Source organism: Octopus sinensis, linkage group LG9, assembly GCF_006345805.1.
Source record: "Octopus sinensis linkage group LG9, ASM634580v1, whole genome shotgun sequence".
Classification (NCBI taxonomy): domain Eukaryota; kingdom Metazoa; phylum Mollusca; class Cephalopoda; order Octopoda; family Octopodidae; genus Octopus; species Octopus sinensis.
In genome coordinates this window covers 93,820,989-93,843,070 of record NC_043005.1, presented here as the reverse complement: position 1 = coordinate 93,843,070, position 22,082 = coordinate 93,820,989, and the positions used below count along the sequence as shown (strand labels likewise).

The following is a 22,082-nucleotide window of genomic DNA, read 5'->3' as shown; positions in this document are numbered from 1 at the left end:
TTATTGACCAGAAGCTGATACCACATTACCAACCTGATAACAAAATACAGTTTTGTGAACAGATTCAATCCCACAAATGGAAAACTTTAACTATTTCTAAGTTTCTCTCCTGCTCTCTCTCAATAATATTCATTTTCTCTTCTGTTGCTGTTATCACCACCTCCAACTTATCTTAACCCTGTCATACCATATTAGGAATAGGTTAAACATCATCTCTACTGGATTCCTGATAAAGCAATAATGAACAACATAGAAAAAGAAGATGCAGCCGATTCTGTCCATTAGTTCGAATCGTTACTCTTGAGCTGTATATGCAACTATTTAATTTTCTGTTCTGGAGCCCAGGTGGAGAGTAAAATTGGATACAGGGGCCCAGGTCTGAGAGGGTTAACACACCAATTCTTTTCTCAGTCATATGAACTGACAAAAAAGCTTGTATATGGTCATTTGACTATGCTAGAGATAGCAGCAAAATCCCACAATGCACACTTTACCATCTTCAAAATGGAAAGATACATTAGTCTTGAATATCCAAAAGGTAGAATCGCTGTAGATGTCTTTCATCATGGGTCACTTTGTTCAGAACTGACTTGCAATGGTGGGGGTTTGGGGACTGGGTGCTAAACTACAAACACCATTGCTTCTACTGTATGTCTTCCACCACTCCCATAACATTCACCACAATCACTACTTCACTTCCCCACTCCACACCTCTTTCTATGGATATTAACATTGTTAATCTAAATTTGAAGCCAGCTTTACTTCCTGTTACCTTTATCACATTACATACATACCATTGAACCACTTGGGGGAAGAAAAAAAAGAAACACTTGTGTGCATAATTCCCAGAATACATTTCCCTTGGATTAATGTAGTTGTGTATTTTTCTTTTTGTTTTGTTTTTTGTTTTTAATACATTTAATTGTCTCCTTAATTTCAGTGAAAAATGCCGTGCGCCTGCCTGGTGTGACCGTATTTTATGGAATGGTTCCGCTGTCTGCCAGAGTTGTTACAGATCTCATAATGAACTGAAAATAAGTGACCACAAACCTGTCAGTTCCATCTTTGATGTTGGCGTGAGTATATTCTCAAAATTTATTCCTCCTTTCTAATCATTCTTTCTTCCTTCCTCTCTCTCTCTCTCTCTCTCTCTCTCTCTCTCTCTCTCTTACACACACACATAGAATATATTTATTTGAGTGTGTAGCAGATGTCTCATAACTAAGGCAGAATTTAAACTATTCAATATCACATGGTCTTTGGGTTGTGTTGTGTGTGTATGTGCACCACTGGCAAAGGACAAACCTGTATTTGTGGAAGACAGCAATTTTCTTTAGCTCGATGCATCTTATCAAGTACAGCAAACCACCACAACTCCTGGTCCCTTGTCATTTCCTCAGTGAGGGCCAGCTTCTAAAGATCTTTTCTTACCACTTTGTCCCGTGTCTTCCTCAGTCTACCCCTTCCACAGGTTCTCTCCACAATTAGAGATTGGCACTTCTTCATGCAGCCATCCTCATCCATACGCATCACATGATCAAACCCAGTGCAGTCTTCTCTCTTGCACACATCTGATGCCTCTTACACCCAGTTCTCCTCTTAAATCATTTATACTCTGCCGTGTGCATGCACACTGACATTCACCATCCAGCAGAACATGCCAGCTTCATTTCTTTCAAGCCTTCACACATCCTCTATAGTCAGAGCCCATGTCTCACTGACATGTAGCATAGCTGTACATACACAGGCATCATACAATCTACCTTTCACTCTGAGTGAGAGGCCCTTAGTTACCAACAAAGGTAGAAGCTCTCTGAACTTTGCCCAGCCCATTCTTATCCTAGGAACTACATTTTCAGAACTTCCTCCTCCACTGCTAACTCAGTTGCCTAGGTAACAGAAGCTATCTACTTCTTCTAAGGATCCCCTAAGCATTTGAGGAAGTCTATTGTCTGCGCATTTTTAATGTTTATTGTACCCACACATTTGCCACACACAAAGACTATTTTCTCTGTTAACCTTCCTGTGATGCAGCTACACCTCTTATGTGTCCAAAGCCTGCACTCGGTACAACATTGAGTTTCTACCATCACCCTTCTTACATATCAAGCAGGGCTGTCTCCCTGAAGGGACTTGTGGTTTGTCTGTTTTCCTACTTTCTAGGACTTTGGTCTTTGCTGAATTAACTCTAAAACCCTAGATTCCAGGCTTTGCTTCCACCCCTGAAATTTCTTCTCTGGGTCTGGTGATTCAGCTATAAGAATAAGGTCCATCAGTGTAGAGAAGCTCCCAGGGGCAGCCTGTCTTAAATATAATAACATAAATATTTATACTAGCAGCCCATAAGTAAATCAGTTGATGGCAGGACTGTGTGCTTTCAGGTTCAGTCTCACTGCATGGCATTTTGGGCAAATATCTACTCCTGTAGCTCTGGGTAGACTGAGGCTTGTGAGGGGATGGGGTGGGGGGAAATTGAAAGAACCCTCTCTGTGTGTGTGGTGGAGGGGCACAAGTGAGTTCATATTTCTGCACACAGGTATTCATTCACTAGTTTATAAACAAGGGCTTTACAAGCTGTGGTCCCTTATGAAGACCCAGACATGTCTTGATATGTTGTGTGATCTTTGTAGTGAAAAAGTTCATTCATACATTATGGATTGTTTCCAGTTCTCCTTGTAACCATATCGTCTATGCTGTTTGTTGCTCAATAGACCTAGAAGGTTATTATCTCACTTTCAAATAGGTGAGGTTGGGATCAGGAAGGGGACCCAGCTGCAGAAAACTATATCATGAAATACTCTTGTCTGACCCATGTAAACATGGCAAAATAGACATTAAAATGATGAGAAGGATAATAACTAAGGTGTAGTGGTTGATGTCTTTCAGTCACTGTTTCATTCTTTTGTTCTTCCAGGAAAAAAACTCATCCTACTTTGAATTTGTAAGATGAAGCCACAATTTAAATGAAAACCAATACTATTTAAGTTGTTTTTGCAGGAATGTGGTACAAGTGTATCTTCATTGTTTGACTACAGAATATCAATGTGTGTGTTAAGTGTGTGAATATATCCACATCCGCATACAAAGTTGTGGTTAGGGTATTTAGCTCACAGTCATAAATGTTGTGGATTCTATTCCTGGACCAGGAAGGCATCCATTTCAGATTGTTCCAGTCTCATATCTTGGCTATTCCACTGAGTTAAAGAAAGAGTCAAGATATATCTATGTCTGTTTGTAACCATATAGGCACCTAAAACATTTGACAAAAGCATGCTACATGATACACCAAGCCAACTCTTTCACTGGCTTTTTACACACACACACACACAGTCATTCACATAATTTACTTCATTTTACCTTTGCTTCATCTTTTAATGTTGATTTATCAATTGAAATCGGAGGAGCAAAATAAGTGTTCATTCTTCTCCCAGCTGCACATAATAACTAAAATAAAATACTTTCGACGAATCAAAATTCTGTCAAAGCTGAAACATATCTTCTTCAGGAGTTTCCTTGACCTCCATGCCACTCTGAAAACACACCCATGCAAACAAACAAAACTGTTTTCTAAATGGTAACTTAGAGATCTTTGTATTATTTTTATACTACCTCCACCCAATTATAAACTTTAAAAAAAATTTTTAACGAATTATTGTAGCCATAATTACTGAAACTATATGCTGGCATAGACTGGATAGTTTGACAGGATCTGACAAGCTGTAGGGCTTTGCCAAGCTCTAGTGTCAGCTTTCACAGGTTTCCTATGGTAAAACGCCCTTCCTAATACCAACTACCTTACAGTGTATACAAAGCATAATTGACCTCAGTGGGATTTGAACTCAGATCATAAAGAAATACTACAAGAAATACCACAAAGTGTTTTTCCAACACTCTAACAACTCTACAAGCTCACCACCTTCATAAGTGGCTCACAGTAGAGTGGCTCACATCTGGAGCAGTGTGAATGCTCTTCTACACAGACAACCTAGACCTCATCTAGAAAACAGCCAGTTCTCAAGTGATTAACATCTCTCACAGATACACTCCAGTTTCTGACCCACATCTCCAAGCTTCCCTCTCTCTGCCTTTCCTCTCACTACTATATTAGTCCTCTGCTCCTTGCAGTTGGCTGGGCTCAATGCCACATGTATTCAGGCACTCCCCATCTATATATCTCTCTTCCTCTTATCACTCTTGTTGTGTCCAACCTCCCAGCCCCTCCCTATGATTCACTCAGTCCTTCCCAACCCCTGCAATTCCCATCTTTCCTACAAGATGAAAATTAATAGTATCAGCTTCACTGCTCTAGGGGTGGGAAGAGCTTACAAAGGCCGTAGGCACTGGTCCCTTCTTCCAGACCCAACAAAAAGAGTAAAAAAAATATTGTTACAAATTCTTTAAAAAAAATTCAGCTCTCTTCTTTTACTTCATTAAATTTCCCTTTTATCCTTTCATCCTTTCTTCTTGGCTGATTCTCTCTTTCTCTCCAAGTTACTTCCTTCTTGTCAAGTTGTCTTTCTCTCTCTCCCTCCCTCTCTCTCCTTATATATATAGAGATACCCATGCTAGCATGGAAGGCCGACCTTAAACGATGACGACGATGTATATGTTTCCCTTGTCTCCCTCCTCTCACTTGTAAATACATTTTCTATTGGTTCAGCTTGATTATAATGTTTTATATAAATTATTACAGCAAAGTATTCTCTTTTAATATCAACCAATTTACTAGAAACCACCAGTTTGTGAGTTTTCTTCAAGGTAGTCTGGTGTAATTGTCTAATGAATGTTCCTTGCCAACAGCACAAAAGAAAAAAGCATGTGTGTGTGTGTGTGTACATTATGCTAACCTTGTATGTGTTCACTACCAACCAGTTGAAAACTTATATTTGTACTTGTAAAATGTCAACACAGTAGTGAATCTTCTTAATTAGTGTTTAGCTGTGCTGCCATATTGGCAGCTTTGGTGAGAGGGTGGGGATGGAAGTAGTTACCAATATAACACTGAACACACACTTTGTTAGTGACGGCTCATTTCCTTGTCCAAACCCAGTCAACGACTCTTGTCCATTGGGTGGTTTAGGATGACAGCTTGCACTTGGTAAAATTTATTCAACTCAGAGTGAATAATGAAAGCATTCAATGTGCAACACATACTGCAAAAGTGAGTGAGTTGCATTGTTTTTCTTTTGTGTTGTTATGTCAGGCTTTTTATGAAAATGACAGGCCAGATAAACAATTAGGTAGAATGTGCTGGAACAGGTTGACATTGTGGTAGCTGTGAACAGACATTGCTGTGAAATCAAAACTAGTTGATCATCAAGGGAGAGAAAGAGAACCCTTGGGACGCATTAAGAGGAGAAAAGTTATTTCAAGAAATTAACAAAATCTAGGTATTTATATAAGCAAGACTTTGGCAGGGAATATATATGTCGTTTGTCTGTTTCTTTGGTTTATTAATTTATTAAATAGATTTTTGATTGATTGATTGATTGATTCATTCTAGTTTCAGCTTATGAGCTGTGGCCATGCTGGGGCACCGCCATTTGGTGTTGCTACTTGGTTTCACTTCATGGAGGCTTTCTAGCAACTGCTATTTGGTGCATGAGAGAGTTCGATGCAGCTGCCCTCATCTGCCCCTCCTGCCGTGAAGTTGGTTCATCTGGGACACCTGACAGGAAGAGATCCAGCTTCATTTTAAAGACATCTGTATCCACCCCATGCAGGTCTCTCAGGTTCTTCGGGAGGATATTGAAGAGCTGTGGGCCTCGGAAGCCCAGGCTATCACAGAATCTTGTCCTACATCTTGATGGCAGGTTTGGAGTCCTAGGCACCACGCAGTGGCGCCCAGTTCTGGCATTTGCGTAACTCTCGATGCCAAAGTTCAGGACACTTCCCTCCAGGATCTTCCAGATGTATATTATGGCATATCTTTCCCGCCTACGCTCCAGGGAATATAATTTTAATCTCTTGAGTCTTTCCCAGTAGCTTACATTCTGCATAGAGGCTATCTTCTTTGTGTAGCTTCGTTGGGTCGCCTCAAGTTCTGTGATCAACTTGACACTGGATGGTGACCATAGCTGAGAGCAATAGTCAAAGTGGCTTAGGACAAGTGTCTTCCAGAGGACCATCATGGTTTCTTGTTCTCTTGTTCTAAAGGTTCTAAGAATCCATCCAGCCAGCCGTCTACATTTCAGTGTCAGTTTAGCAACATGTACATGAAAGGTCGCGTCATCACTCATGTGAATACCCAGGTCACGCACTGATTGTGCCTCTGGGATTGCAATCCCTCCGGGTCCAGTGTATTCATTGGGTATTGCATTCAGTTTTGCATGCTGATAGTATAAAGCTTGAAACTTTCCAGCATTGAACTGCATGCTATTCTTTTCAGCCCACTTGTATATTTCGTCCAGCTCACATTGCAGGTGTTTAGTGTCCTCAGGGTTCTGTATTGCCTGTGAAACTTTTGTATCATCTGCATAACTTGTGATCGTGGCTCTCTGATTTAGAAATTTGTTAAATATTTTCATTATGGATATTATAGTTTTGAAAAGTTAAATGTTAAGATTAGTTTTCAGTTCTCTCAGCATTGTTTCATTTCTAGCTTGCTCTGTCTTTTTCTCTTTCTTCTCCCTTTCTCCTTTTTCTCTTTCTGAATGTTTTAATGTTAATCTATCTATATATATATATATATATATATACATATGTTTGTGTGTGTGTGTGTGTGTGTGTGTGTGTGTATGTATGTATATTTATATTCATGTTTGGATTAACTATATATATATATATATATATATATATATATATATATATATATATATATATTCATGTTTGGATTACTATATATATATATTATATATATATATATATATTCATGTTTGGATTAACTATATATATATATATATATATATATATTCATGTTTGGATTAACTATATATATATATATATATATATAGGGGTAAAATATGAAAAATCAACAAAAATGCACATTGTAAATAAAAAAAAGGCTTTATGGCAGGTAACGACAAGTATATACATTTAGATTGACTGAGGTAGTCATAAAAGTCATTATTATGAGATGATTATAAAGTTAGAAAACAAAGCATACCATGGTTTCCGCAAAGCTATTCATCGCTTTGAAAACACCGGCTAATACACGGTGTCAGGTCTAATAGTTCCTGGTCATAAAAAGCCTTTTTTTATTTACAATGTGCATTTTCGTTGATTTTTCATATTTTACCCTTACATTTCCACGTGTATTTTGTATTTTATATTTTCTTTTTGTAACATATTTCTACTGTGTGTGTATATATATATATATATATATATATATATAGATAGATATATAGATAGATATATAGTGATGGACTCATTTCAGATCTGAATATATATGTAGAGATAGACTTCAGACTTCTAGTTATTAACTTACAAATAAATTTATTGATATTATGTGGTCATGTTTTTAAGAAGTTCCCAACCACCTGGTTCTGGGTTCAGTTCCACTGTGCAGCACCTTCACCTTGGGCAAGTTCCTTCTGCAATGGTGCCAGGCTGGCCACTACCTTGAGAGTGAATTTGATGAATGGAAACTGTGTAAAAGTTTCTTGTGTGTGTGTGTGTCACCCCAATACTTGACAATCGGTGTTGGTTTGTGAACATGCCCATGACCTAGCAGCTCAGCAAAAGGAGACTAATAGCTGAACTATCAACCTTAAAATAAGTACAGTTGGTTTGACTTTTTCAATGAAACCTTTCAAGGCATACTCCAGCATGGTCACAGTTCAACTGAAATAAGTAAAAGAATAAAAGAAAAACACACAGTGCCATCTTAAGGTATGGCCATGCTGGTCAGTCACTCAAGAGCCTCTTGGGTCTAGGAGCCCAATTGCTTATCTTTATAAGGAATTTATTATTATTATTATTATCTCCCTTATGGGGAGTCCTTTAAACTTCCTCCAACAATATACATAGCCTGTTCTATTTTAAACCACCACATTTAGGACTAGTCTTTGTCTACAACAACAAATTTCATGTTGAATCAAATCACCCATCCAGCCTACCCAATAACTAGGTCCTTCTTTATCACTTAGGAGGGGAGGACAGTACCCATGAGCCTTTTTAGGGTCCCCATGACCAGTAGGAAGGAGGGAGGGAAGAAGACATCCTCAAACCAGGAACCTAGCTAAATTACTGTAATGAACTCTGTGAAAGGAACCCAAAGACCAGGTGGTAGTGGCATTAAACCAGGAGAGTAAGCTTCTTGAAAAACTAGTTGAAAGTATTTTGGAGATGTACTTCTTTGGTGATTGATTTGATCTGAATTTGTGCATTGAAATTAATGCAATTACAACATGAATGATACATGTTAGTCATTCAGAAACACAAAAACTGTTAACTTCACTTTGTCACCTGTTCACTAACACTGCTACTACTCTGAAATGTAGCTGTTGGTTAATGTATATGGTTTTCAGAGTTTTAAATATGGTTTTTCCATGCTGGCACCGTGTAAAAAGCACCTGTGTTGGTGCCACATAAAAAGCTCCCAGTATGCTTTGCAAAGTGGTTGGCATGTTAGGAAGGGCCTCCAGCTGTGGAAACCCTGCCAAAACAGACAAAAAGGAGCCTGGTGTAGCTCTCTGGCATGCCAACTCCTGTCAAACTATTCCAGCCCATGCTAGTATGGAAAACAGGTGTTAAATGATGATGATGATGATCTCTGTAGGTCAGTAAATCTGATTCTCATTGCCTGAAGTTCGTAGTAGGTCAATTAATGTGGCTTTTAGTTGCCATTCATGACCTCTGTCCTGCTTTCATCTGTCGGTCAGTCGGCACTTTTGGCATTGTGCCAAACAGCAAAATAAGGATTTAATGACTTCAGCATTCAAACCAGCCAGATTCAGCTGAAATATTCTACCACTTTTATGTTAAAACTAGCCAGATCAGGCCTCTCACACCTATTCGACAATGTGATTCTAAAAATAAGCAATCACATCATGAAAATCTCTTAGCTACGAGATAAATGATGACGATGAAGTATTGCATTTGCGAATAATCTGATTGCTAAGGCTTTGAAGGAGAGCATCTCTTGGTCGATGATCCCAGAACAGAAACCATTGAGAGGAGTATGTCAAAAACTGTATAAGTGGATTGGAAGGGTTGTATCAACAACAACAACAACAGAAATAGCAGAGGTAGTAGTAGCAGCAGTAAAGGTTGTGTAAGTAGTGGTAATAAGTATAGTAAAATCCTGAATCCTATATATATACTGGCCTTATCTTTGACCAGTTGCTATGAAACTGTCAATGTATGGGTCACAAACAGTGTAACAAAAATTTTTATACCAAATAATAAATCATTACCATATTTAATGGTATATAAGATACACTTTTACCCATGAAATGTCTTGAAAATTACCCCAAGATCTGTATGTGAAGTTGGGCTTTAATGCACTAAAACCTTTTTTTCCTGAATATGCACAGCTAAAATTGAGGTGCTTCTAGAAAGATCATGATTTGTTAATACCATCAAATACAGTAAGTGAAGTGAACATTTTTGTGTATTTTTGAATGGCAAATATGTGTTCCATGCAATTGTTTATTTGAAAACAACAAATGTAAAAACAAGTATGTAATTTCTGGAAAATAAGATATCCAACATGTGCTCTCTCTCTCTCTCTCTCTCTTTTTTCTTTAAATTCACAGATTGTAATTTATATTTTTCAGTTGAAAGTTGTTGATGAAGAAAAATCCAAAAAGGTTTACGAAGATATCATGAAGCGGTTAGACAGAATTGAAAATGAATACTTGCCTCAAGTTAAGATTGACATTGCAGAAGTGAGTAAATGTTTCTCACCACTTCAGCCATGAATTGTATAAAAAGAAATAATGCATAAGTGTTGCTTTTCTTTCTAATAGTAATAATAAAAGTTTAAACATCTTTTCAATTCATTTCCTTCCAGCTGAATTTTGGTGAAGTCAAATTTTATGAATCCAAGAAACAGAAAGTGGTTGTAAGCAATACTGGCCAGGTGAAGCTTTCTACCTTAATTATTCTTTTCTTCACTCATTTTCAGTTTGATTTTCCCATCCTAGCACAACTTGAGTAAAAACTTTATTGAGGAATTCTTTCACAGCAAGATGCCCTTCCTCTTACCAACCTTTATTTGTCTTCCAAGTAAAGAATTTTTTTTCTATTCCTCTTATCATTGAAAGTGCAACAAAACTAGAGGAGGATTTTCTAGACAGGGATGTCATTATTCACCCAGATATGCTCATGTACATGTGCACGCACACACACACACGTGTGTGTGTGTGTGTGTGTGTGCATGTCTGTCCATACTATCTATGTACCCCTGTCTGTCTGTCTACCTATAAGCTTACCTATCTTCCACCTATCTACCCACTAACATAATTAACTCAATAACTAACAGTCTATATAACTGACTTAACCACCAAAAACCTTATCTACCTACCTACTTACCTACCCACCGTGACTGCCTACTTACGAATGTATCTGTGTATTCTGTGTGGGTAATATCTGTGGCATTGGAGCATACCTACCTTCTACACGTATTTCCTATTTAGTATGGGTAATGTTTCATTTACAAAGACATACTCTTGTATTTATCTAAGTGATGGGTCCTTTGGGTGTTTGGACAAAATGCTAATGTCAATTCAGTCCAGTGTGCCACCATGTTGGTCTTTGGCATGTTGATAGAGTATGGACGACTGTTTTTTTGTCATTATACTCTCTGCTAGACTCCTAAACGTCTCCTCAATATATGCCATGTTTCTGTCCTTACAAATTCCTTCCACACACCTTATGTTGTAGATTCCTACATTCCTAGTTTATGGTTAATACTAGGGTTAAACTTACTACACAGTTCTTGTGTGGTATTTTCAAAGAGTATGGACGTCCTACATAATTGTGATCCAGTGGAGTTCCCCAGTTTCTCAATGATGTTAATGTTGAGTTTGGTGTCCTTCAGAGCTTTCCTAAATCTATGGCTAATTCCCCATGAGGTGTAGTCTCCAGAAACATCACTCTTTGATATTCATCAGCCTCATACCATGTGTTCACTCTGTTTGCTTTATAACAAATCCTCTTCTATACCGTTCCAGTCTCTACTTCAGTGTCTAAGACCGGTACCACTGGCATCATTACATATCATGTTTCTAATTTCTTTCAGGCTCCCCTGTATACTCGAATCCATACCCAGATAATTGCATGCAGTGCATGAAGTTCTGTATATGTTTCCTTGTTTCATTGAATTAACATAGAGGGGACACATTGTCCTAGCTAAGTCTGCTGCTAGTAGTATGCTAATTTTCATATTGCATGACAAGGATTTCATGTAATAAGAGTGGAGGAGCTGTACTCTGTTGTTTACAGACTCTAACCAAAGTTCAATGTCTAGAGGACTAGTAGTCTATTGTTAGGGTACCTAGTAGGGTAATCTATAGTCACTTTGATACTTTGGTGGATGGAGTTAGCAATGGGCTTCCATACAATTTCTATCTATTGAATCTATTCCCAAAGCATTGGTTGGACAGAAGCCATAGTAGAAGACACTCACCCAAGATTCCACAGGGTGAGAGACAACTTGTGACCATGTGGCAACAAAATAAATTCATCTTCATGCAGCCATCGTCATCATTGATGTATATTCATGGGTTGAATAGTTTGAAAGAATCCAATAGTTTGGAGACGCACATCTTGTTCCAGTGCCTTACTTTTGGCATGGTTCCCATAATGGCTGGATTCCTTCTTTCTTAATGTCAACCACTTTACAGAGCATGTTGGGTGCCTTTTACGTGGCACTTAATGTTAGACTGCAAAACCCGCACAACCGAGAGAGAAAGAATGGGAGAGTGGGTGATGGGTTTAGGTGAGGTCTTGAGAGACTAATGGAGAGACTGATAGGGAAAATGAGTAAGAGAAAGTGTTAGGGGTCAATGAAAGAAAGTCAATAATAAGGAGGAGAGTGGGGACGGTTTGAGTAGGAGAAGATTCAAGGCTACTCTGCATTGTATTTGAGTGAATTGGGATGGATGAAGTGACTCCAGAAAGCCTCTGATATAATTACTATAATTTTATTGTATATGTTACCATTTATCACCACTTCCTCCCTGACCCCACTCCAATTTTCCTTCACCTTACCTTCCCCTGCTCCTCACATTCCAATTGAGATTCTCCACTGACCATACCTCTAATTCTGTCCTTCATTCACTGTGTTCACCTCTATTTTCATTTCTGTCCATTTGCCACTAACCTTTCACACTCTTGCTAACTTACCCATCCACTGTTCCTGGCCCTTTGTGTCTCTATTCTCTTTTACCTCCACCTCGAGGGTACACCCTGACCATCTCTTTCTCCCTTTCCAGCTGGTGTAGCCATGTATCTCCGCAACAGCATGGCACCAGTTCCTCTCCCCCATCACACTTTCACCTCTCAACACATGGCACAAGCCACCCCTGTTGATACTGCACCTCCACTCAGTCAAGGGGTCTCGTTTTGCAGGTTGCTTGGTGACCTCACTAGTGCTAGTACCAAGTAAAATAGTTGGTGTTAGCTTTGGCACGGTTTCTCTGACTGGATGTCCTTTCTGTCGTTAGAGCTTACTGCAGTTCTCTGGTTTGTTGAAACCCGTCGAAGCAGTCAACCTGTGTGACTATGAAAGATGGACATTAAATGATAATAATGATGATGACTCCTTAAACTCTTTGAAATAAAATGACCCTTTTATTTCTTTTATTAGGGGATAGTTGAATTTGAGTTCATTAAAAAGTTAAATGGAAACAGTTATTGCAAGCCCTGGTTGAAGATTACTCCATATAAAGCATTTATTAAGCAAGGTAAGAAAACTCATCATGTATTATTTTTTTATTATCCTTTTCACTTTAATGTTCTTTAATCATCTTCATTCACTGACCTCTTTGTTCTAATTGGGTCTCTGAAGTCAGAGCCTCCTGATTTTTCTTTGTGCCTTATTACAATAACCGAGTTGATCTTTCAACTTGTTGTGTTTGTGGTAGGAAGGAGAAACGGTTAATATCTCCAAGATATGTTCCATGTTAATTTATATTCCAAGTTCTAGCGTAATAACGACAAGGTTGATTTACTAAATTCTTTCTTATTTTTAAACTTAATTGAAACAAAATCAGTGTATCTCAACAGAGAAATGGTAACAAAAAGAGTTAATAATTGGTGCCTTTTTCTTTCTCTGTTGCAGATGGTATGCAAGAGGTGGAGCTAGAGGTGTACGTTGATGAGGAAACTGTTTCTGAACTAAACAGTCATGAAGATAAAATTGAAGACATCTTGGTGCTTCACCTTATTGGTGGCAAAGATTGTTTTATATCCTTCTAATAGACAATATTGTTGGACAGCATAACATGATAGCAGTAAATAGAAAAACAGTAGTATGTTAGTCAAGTCACAGCCAATTATCAATGGTATTTTAAGAAACGGATTTTATATGCATAGCCGAAACTTACAGATATTGTAAACAAATGTTTCTAGATAGCGGTGCCGGCATCAGCATGTGGCTAAGAGGTTCACTTTGCAACCACGTGGTTTTAAGTTCAACCCCTGCTACACAGTATTTTGAGCAAGTGTCTTTTACTAGAGCTCCAGGTCAGCTGCCTTGTGAATTTGGCTGACAGAAACTGTATCAAGCCTGTCGTATATGTGTATGTGTGTATACCTTTCTCTAGACATCACATGTTAATTGTAAATGAGCCTCACTATCTCCCAGCAAGGTTGTTTGTTTCCAGTCCTTGGTCATACTGAAATATTACTTTTCTTAGAAATAGGTGAGGGTTGGCAACAGGAAGTGCATGCAACTGTAGATGTTCTGTCTGGACCATGCAAGCATGAGAAAGTGGACATGTGTATGTGTGCCTGTGTGCATACATGTTGGTTTATTGATTGTTTTAGGCATGTGGCGGTAATGTTGACATGCCTTACTAACATAATGACTGGTTACTTCAAGCATCTGTAGAATACATAAATCCCTTACCTAAAAAACTGGCAGGGGTTGGTCACAATTCCCATCCAACTCATGCTAGCACGGAGAAACATTAAACAAACAAGCAAATGATGCTAGCTTTATGCTTTGTGTAGTATTTTGTAGCAGTTATTGCAAAGTTTTTGGATGGTTATTTAAGTTTTCTTTTTATAAAATAGTTTTTCATTTATTGGCCTTTGTTTAACATCCATTTTTTCATGCCAGCATGGGTTAGACAAATATATTATTGAAGCATTGTTTTACAGCTGATGCTCTTCTTGTTGCTAACCCTTACCTGTTTTTCAAGTTAAAGATATCTTTCGTTACACATCTTTGAAAATGCAAAGCCAGAGAACAACACAGCTGCAGGGGAAATAGCAGCAATGTCCCCACCCACAATGGAACAATTTCCAGATGCATGAATGTAAACACACACACAGAGAGGCTTCTTTCAGTTTCCATCTCCCAAATCCATTCTCAAGGTTTTAGTTAGTTGGTAAAGTATCATTGGAAAATACCCTAATGCATTGTGTTAGTTTTATTGCATGGTATCAGTTTCTACTTGGAAAACAGCTTTTCTCTACGTTGTGAATATCTTTAAAAAAGACAAGTGTGTCACAACTACTTATTATTTGTCTTCTAAATGTCAAAGACACATTATAATGTTAATAGTTATGTAAGAATGAAAGATAGAGAAAGGTGTGTGTTGATAGATATAAAGCAACTTAAATACAGAAAACGACAGAAGTCCAAGGGACATTCACAGTTAATATTATTAGGTTGATGTTCAATGAAGGAAAAAACGTTATAGAGCCATAATATTCAAGATAGTCTTTCATCAAATACTGGAAGAGATTCCAAGGAGAGACAAAGGAAGAAAAGAAAGAAGATATGAAAAGAGAGCCATATGTTCGACCCCTAACTTATAACTACTGTACATGATACTAAGGAGACAAATATGTAAAAACTCTTAATACCTGTTGCAAATTTTCAACTTCAAAAACCACAATTCTGTAATGATTCCATTACAAACGAGAAATGAGAAACAGAGCAAGAAATTAATGTTATCTGCCTTGTACAGGGTTGCCAAAAAGTTTCTGGCTTTGGGTAAAAGAAAACACAGAAGGATCAGTTAATTATGACTTTATGCAACATATTCCCCCTTTCAGATTCACACACTTATTGCAGTGGTCCTTCAGTTTTTCTAAGCTCTGTAAAAAGGACTCAGACCTCTGTAGCAGCAATCACTTCTGAGTTGGAGTGGAATTTCATTCCTTTGTTTCTTCAGTTGTGGAAAGAGATGATAGTCGAAGGGGGCCAAGTCAGGAGAGTAAGGTGGTCGGTCTACCAATTCGAAGCCATAGTCACATATTTTCCTTCATCTTGCAAAAAGAGGAACTTCATGACCGCCTGTGCTTCAATTTTACCAAAATCCACTGTAGGAGATGCCATCATGTGTTAAATCTGCAAAAAAGAGAAAGATGTATTGTATGCCATCATGATTTTTGCATATCTTTTCCTAAATAGTTGTCCTATCTCCCTTGTAAAGGTAACAGTCTACCCTTTCTTGACACCCTTAACGTATACTCTTTACAGTTTTGGTGATAGTGTTTCTTCTTTAACTTACATACATCACAGTATCAGGTAATTTCATTCCAACCAGTTTTGGATCTTCTATAGAAGCTCTGATTCAAATGCAACAACCAATCCGAGAAGTGCCTGTGGCTCAACTGATAGATTTGGTGAGTTGTACTTTAAAACATTTTGTTTAGTGTGTATGTGTGTGGGGGTCTTATCTTTCTCCATTTTGTCTTGAATTGTCTAGGAATTCCTTCAAAACAGTCACCGTTGTTCACATTTCTTTTCATGTTTGTTAGTCAACAACAGACACAGCTGACTACCACTACAAAATAAACTTCCAACGTGTGATACTGTGATAAAGACGTTCGCAATCCCCCTTTTTTTTTTTTTTTTTTTGATTGCTTAGTCTGGAGGAAGAAGCAAAAGCTATGACCAGTGAAATTGATGTCATTATTGTTGTAATTGAACTGTTGCAAATCAATAAACTGCAGGAAAGATCTGAGCTGAGAGAAGATTTCAGAGACTGGTGTTTGGGGGAGGAAGGATTAGAAATAATGGGACTGTTGAGAGACAAGTGGGCCAGTTGTGCCTCAGTGAAAGAGGTACAAGACAAGCCGGCTCCCGAGAACAGAATCCATTATAGTTTCAATAGAAAAGGTACAAATAGGAGACAGCACATCTGGGGTGGGTCTGTAAGTGATTGGGTGCTAATCAGTTGAGTGGCCTTTCTCTCTAGTATGAATGATATAATAAATACCTTTTTTTTTTTTTTTATTTGGAATATGGAACTAAACACCTGAATTTATTTGATAGAAGAGAGTGGGGTGGGGAGAAACAGGAGTGACCTCATCTTTGAATTTTAATGTTCTTGTTTACTTGGCAGAACTACAAATTTATCATCATCATCATCCCCACATTAATAAAAATCTGCTTTCAAGCAGACCAGTGAGTTGTAATAACTTCATGGGCTGGGAGTCTGGAGTCCCTTTGCACAGTAACAGTTGGATCATAAATTACATTTTCAGTTAAAGACATTAGCTTTCTCTCTCTTCTTTGCTTCAGTAAACTTTCTCTCTCTTTTTTTTCTTTTCTTTTTTTTTTTTTTGTTTTTGTAAACCAATTGTAAGGATTCCAGAATATTGCAGCAAGACTTTCTGTCCCAGTTAGCTTTGGTGACTCCACAAATTCATGTTGTGTCTCAGCCAATAACATCAATACAGTTGAATGGTCTTTGTCCTCTAATACGATGCAGAAGTTTCACAGATATAACATCTAATGTGGCCTGTTGTCCATAGCAATAGCAGTGGATAACAGGGCCTGCTCTATGTTGAGCAATAATAGTAGAGGAGTTGGGTAGGATGTGTCCATAAATCTCTTTAGGCTAACACCATTTAGATGTTTTGACCCCTCATGAAAAGCCGGGTGTATGTAGCAGCAAGGAACTCTTAAAGCTCGTTCATAATTACCTTTACCAGTCACTTGTATGAATCAGACTGCTTACACATGCATTTCCCTCCTGGCTAAGGAGGCACAAGCACTTCCACAGGTATCTGGATATATGATGCACTTTAGTTTCTGCCTAGCAAATTCACTCACAAAGCTTTGGTCAGCCCAGGGCTGTAGCAGAAAACACCCAATGTGCTACACAGCTGGATTGAACCTGAAACTATGTGGTCAGGAAATGACCTTATATAATCATGCCTGCGCTTAGGAAAATATATATACACGTACATTTATGTGGCATATTTTCTGTGGTTGGATGTCCTTTCTGATGTCAACCCTCACTTGACTGATTCTAAGTAAGGTCATGTTTTCCATTGTACCCTATGGAGACACAGGTTTTCCCCCTTATTTTTAAACTTCCAATTTAGGATGCACTGCATTATACAGACTCCCTCTTCACTTTGTGTGATCAGCTTTAAAACAGACAATTTATCTGTGAATTCTCAACCCCTTTCTTTAAACTTCACTTTCTCTCACATGTACAACTGGTGAAATTATTAATTCTCTTTTTCAAAACAAGAGCTTCATACTTGCAATATAGTGAAGAGTTGTGGACTTCACTAAATATCTTTTCTCTGCTGTTTACAGACTATTTTTGCATTGTGGCAGTGCATGGCTTCGTAGTTAGGTTGTTGGCCTCAATAAGTCATCGGTCTGATTCCTGATCCAAGCAGCACATTGTGTCCTTCAGAAATTTATTTTGTTTTGTGTTGGTCCAGTTTTGCTCAGCAGGAATTCAGTCCCAGCCTCATACTGATGCAGTTCTCTCCTCTTCCAGCTGTCATATCATCAATGGGTCAAAGGTAGGAGGACTAAGAGATCTTTTAAGCATCTAAAACAATTTAGTGAATGCATGGGACTTGTTACCAAGACATACATGTTTGCAAGAAACAGTTATATTTGCTGCAGCATAGGCTGGATCGTTTCTACAAATATCTATATTTCTGTAGTCTTTTTTTTTTGTTCCTTATAATTGGGGTATTTTCTTTAAGCAAAAGTTAACAAGTAATGCTTAACAATTGTCCAAGCTGCTTTACTGTGACAGCAAAAAGATTGGGCAAGCAGGGTTGTTTCCCATCTCTCACTGGGGTGATGGGAACTGCAAAGAACTGGAGGGAATTTGTGAAAATAGGATTAATAGCCAAACACTCTGACCTTCATTACTTCGTTTTGTGAATGAAAAGGAGGAAAAAGAAAGATCTATATTCACTTCTATTGTCATCTCTACCATCTGTCATTCTCCTTTCCCGCTCATAAATTTACCCATCCAGCCATTCCCAATTCTCAGTTGTTCTCTTTTTATCCACCTTCTTGTATCTTTAGGGTACATCCTAACACCATCTTTTCTCCCTTCCTTGCTGTGGTAGCCATGTATCTCATCTACAGCAAGACCCCTATTCTTGCCCTTTCAACACATGGCACAAAGCCACCTCCACTCTACAAAGGGATTTTGTCTTGCAAGCTACCTCACTAATGCTAGGGCTACCAAAAACGTACCCAGTATACTTACTGAAGTGGTTCACATTAGGAAGGCTGTCCAGCCATGAAAACCTTGCCAAAATAGACATTGGAGTCCAATGCAGCTTTCTTACTTGTCAGATCCTGTTCAACCATTCGACCTCTGCCAGCATAGAATATGGATGTTAAATAATGATGATGATATTTAGATGGAAATTAATAGAAATGGGAGGTGGGTATCGTTGAAATGAGAAAGTGATACATATGACATTCTCAATGTTCAATATATTCAATTTTTACAAGTTACTTAAATATTGTTTCAACTTTTTATTCAGGAACAGCCAGGTAGTTTAAAGGATGTGGACATTGCTGCCACAGGAGGTCGGTTGTATGCAGTCCCAAAGGAGATTTGGCGTTTAATTGATCATTTGTTTAAATATGGTCGATCACAGGTAAGAAAGCTATACTTTAGTGACTTCTTTGGTGACTCATTGACTGTAAGGTTAATTTATAAGATTTACAACAGAGGAGTTGCCACTTCAAACCATGCTATGGCAATTGTTTTACTACTCTTCTTAACTGAAAGTACAAAGCATCCCTACATCTATTAGTTTGCTCTAATAATCCATTTTCAAATATCAGATTTCCATCCGATAAATATAGAACCAATGGCTTCACATGGTCAGAACTTAAATCAAGGTAGACAATGACAACTTCTAGATACATCAGACAATCCATATATTATACTTACACTCTGACTATATTTTTTGATCCATCCATTCATTATGACACCATAAAATACAGCTTTGAAGAAATGTCCAGCTGAATAAGAAGGCTTTCAATTTTGCCATTCTATTTTCTTGAGGTAAATATTTGGGAATTTCTATTCAAAGCTAATTCCTATAATGTCTTGTGGAATGTTTGTAGTTTTGTATAGAATGTAAACTGCCACAAAGTAAACAATTGCTTTCTATACATTTCATCATCATCGTTTAACGTCCGTTTTTCATGCTAGCATGGGTTGGACGGTTTGACCAGGGTCTGGGAAGCTAGGAGGCTGCACCAGGCTCCAGTCTGATCTGACAGTTTCTACAGCTGGATGCCCTTCCTAACGCCAACCACTCCATGAATGTAGTGGGTGCGTTTTACGTGTCACCGGCACAGGGGCCAGGGGAGGCTGGCAAACGGCCACGATCAGTTTGTGCTTTTTATGTGCCACTGGCACAGGTAACTTAACTACAATTATCCATTTGATTTTTATTTTGATGTTGGTGTTGATGTACTTGACTCAATAGGTCTCCTCAAGCACAGCAGGTCACTCTATGATCCAAGGTTAGTACAGCAGGCCGTCCTGTGAGCCATGAACTCCTGTTATTTGTTGGGTCTTCGCAGTCACAGCATATCTCCAGACATCTCGGTCTTTCGTCATTTCCACTGTGAGGCCCAACGTGCCACCGGCACAGGTATCACCACTACAATATCCATTTGATTTATATCTTGATGTTGATGTTGACGTACTTGACTCAATAGGTTTCCTCAAGCACAGCAGGTTGCCCTACAATCCAAGGTTAGTACAGCAGGCCGTCCTGCAAGCCATGAACTCCTGTTATTTGTCGGGTCTTCGCAGTCACAGCATATCTCCAGACATCTCGGTCTTTCGTCATAGCCTCTGTGAGGCCCAACGTACGTAGGTCATGTTTGACCACCACATCCCACTTCATATATCTTATCATTTAACTTTTCTTTGTTTCAGTCATTGGCTTATGACCATGCTGAAGCACCACTTTGAAGGGTTTTAGTTGAGCAAATCATCCCCTGGACTTATTCAGTATTTATTCTGTTAGTTCCTTTTACTGAACTGCTAAGTTATGGGGACATAAACCACTATTGTTGGGTGTGGTGGGGTCAACCACAATCTCTCTCACACACACGCACATGTGTGTATCGACTGACTTTTGCACAGTTCCTGTCTCCCAAATGCATTTAGAAGGCACTGGTCAGCCCTGAGCTGTAATAGAAGACATTTATTCAAGGTACTGTGCAGTGGGACTGAACCCAAAACCACACAGTTGCAAAGCAACCTTTTAACCCCACAGCTTTGCTTGGTCCAGCAGCCACACCTATGCCTGTATATTTCATCATTGTTTTCTGCATTTTCTTTTTCTATGCTGGCATGGATTGGGCCCTCCGTCCCCAGCCTTTGTTTTCACAAGTAATGTATTTTTGTTCCATTCGTCTTCACACAAAATGAAGCCACTGAACTGCAAGACATAAATACAGTCACTGTTTCTCTGCACACACAGAGCTAGTTTCCATACAGTTTCTGTCTATCAAATAATTTCACTCTCAAATTTGTATTGACCCTTCATAGACTGGTGGAGTTGGAATTACACAAAAGGCCATTAGGGTCCACTTTTATTTCTGCACTACCCATAAAGTAATATTTGTTTGATCTTGTAAATATGTGTGAGCACATGATACAGAACAAGAAATTTAGCACTTTTTCATAGTTTTATAAATTATACATATAACACTAAATATAAAATAAAAACAAAAAGAATAAAAGAAAAAATACATTGATTCATACCAGTGCGAATACAAAGAAAATTGACTTGTAGTTCATCAGAATGTCTGAAAAAGGAACAGGAAAGAATAATTTCACAGAAGGCCAATGGGGTCCAATTGGACCCCAATGACCATATTTTATGCTATAACATCCATATGACTGGAAATTTTTAACTCCAAATTTCTATGTGCGTACATAAACTATTGGCAACAAAAGTCATGAGATATAAAATCGTTTAAATAAAAATGTAAAAGTTGCCTAACTTTTAAAATTTGCTGGGGTCCCTTGGGACCCCACCAGCCCACGAAGGGTTAGGCATACAATGAAATAGTCCCAAATCACATTTGTCAAGTGAACTACAGATCTGCCTGTGTGGTAAGAAGTTTGCTTCTCACCCACATGGTTTGGATTCAGTCCCACACCGTGGCACTTTGGCCTAGTGTCTTCTATCAGTGTCAGGCTGACCAAAACCTTATGAGTGGATTTGGTAGATGGAAATTGAAAGAAGCCCATCATACATGTGTATTATGTGTGTGTGTATCTTTGTCTGCCGCTTGACAACCAATATTGGTGTGTTTACCTGCCCATAACTTACAGTTCAGCAAAAGAGACTGATAGGATAAGTATTGTGTCAATTCATTCAAATAAAATTCTCCATGGCCACACTTCAGCAAAGCTGCAGTGTAATAACTTGTGAATTTATGACGCCAAATGTGTGATGTAATAAAAATTTGAAGAAATATTCAGTTAAAAAATTCTCTTCTATTACAGGAAGACCTTTTCAAACAAGATGGCCTCAATACTGAAATTTACCAAATTCGGGACTGTCTTGATACTGGTGCTCCTGACAAGATTCATATCCTTTTAATTAATATCCTAATCCCATTAATCTTTTTGTTAATTTTCCTATCAAATGTTAATTGAATAAAATGGGATATTATTACCATTCCATGCAATAGCTGTGTAGTG

General features: G+C 38.3%; 1 protein-coding gene across 3 annotated transcripts in view; it reads left to right on the top strand.

Moving 5' to 3' along the window:
* Positions 1–22,082, top strand: part of LOC115215827 (inositol polyphosphate 5-phosphatase OCRL) — a 169,801-nt gene that overhangs the window by 132,568 nt on the left and 15,151 nt on the right. For all 3 annotated transcript variants that reach the window (XM_029785147.2, XM_029785146.2, XM_036506172.1), the window contains 8 exons: positions 941–1,076; positions 9,720–9,830; positions 9,956–10,024; positions 12,755–12,851; positions 13,229–13,353; positions 15,637–15,747; positions 18,883–18,999; positions 21,885–21,969. In XM_029785147.2, coding sequence (XP_029641007.1) covers positions 941–1,076; positions 9,720–9,830; positions 9,956–10,024; positions 12,755–12,851; positions 13,229–13,353; positions 15,637–15,747; positions 18,883–18,999; positions 21,885–21,969 — 851 coding nt within the window. The remainder of the gene's footprint in view (positions 1–940; positions 1,077–9,719; positions 9,831–9,955; positions 10,025–12,754; positions 12,852–13,228; positions 13,354–15,636; positions 15,748–18,882; positions 19,000–21,884; positions 21,970–22,082) is intronic.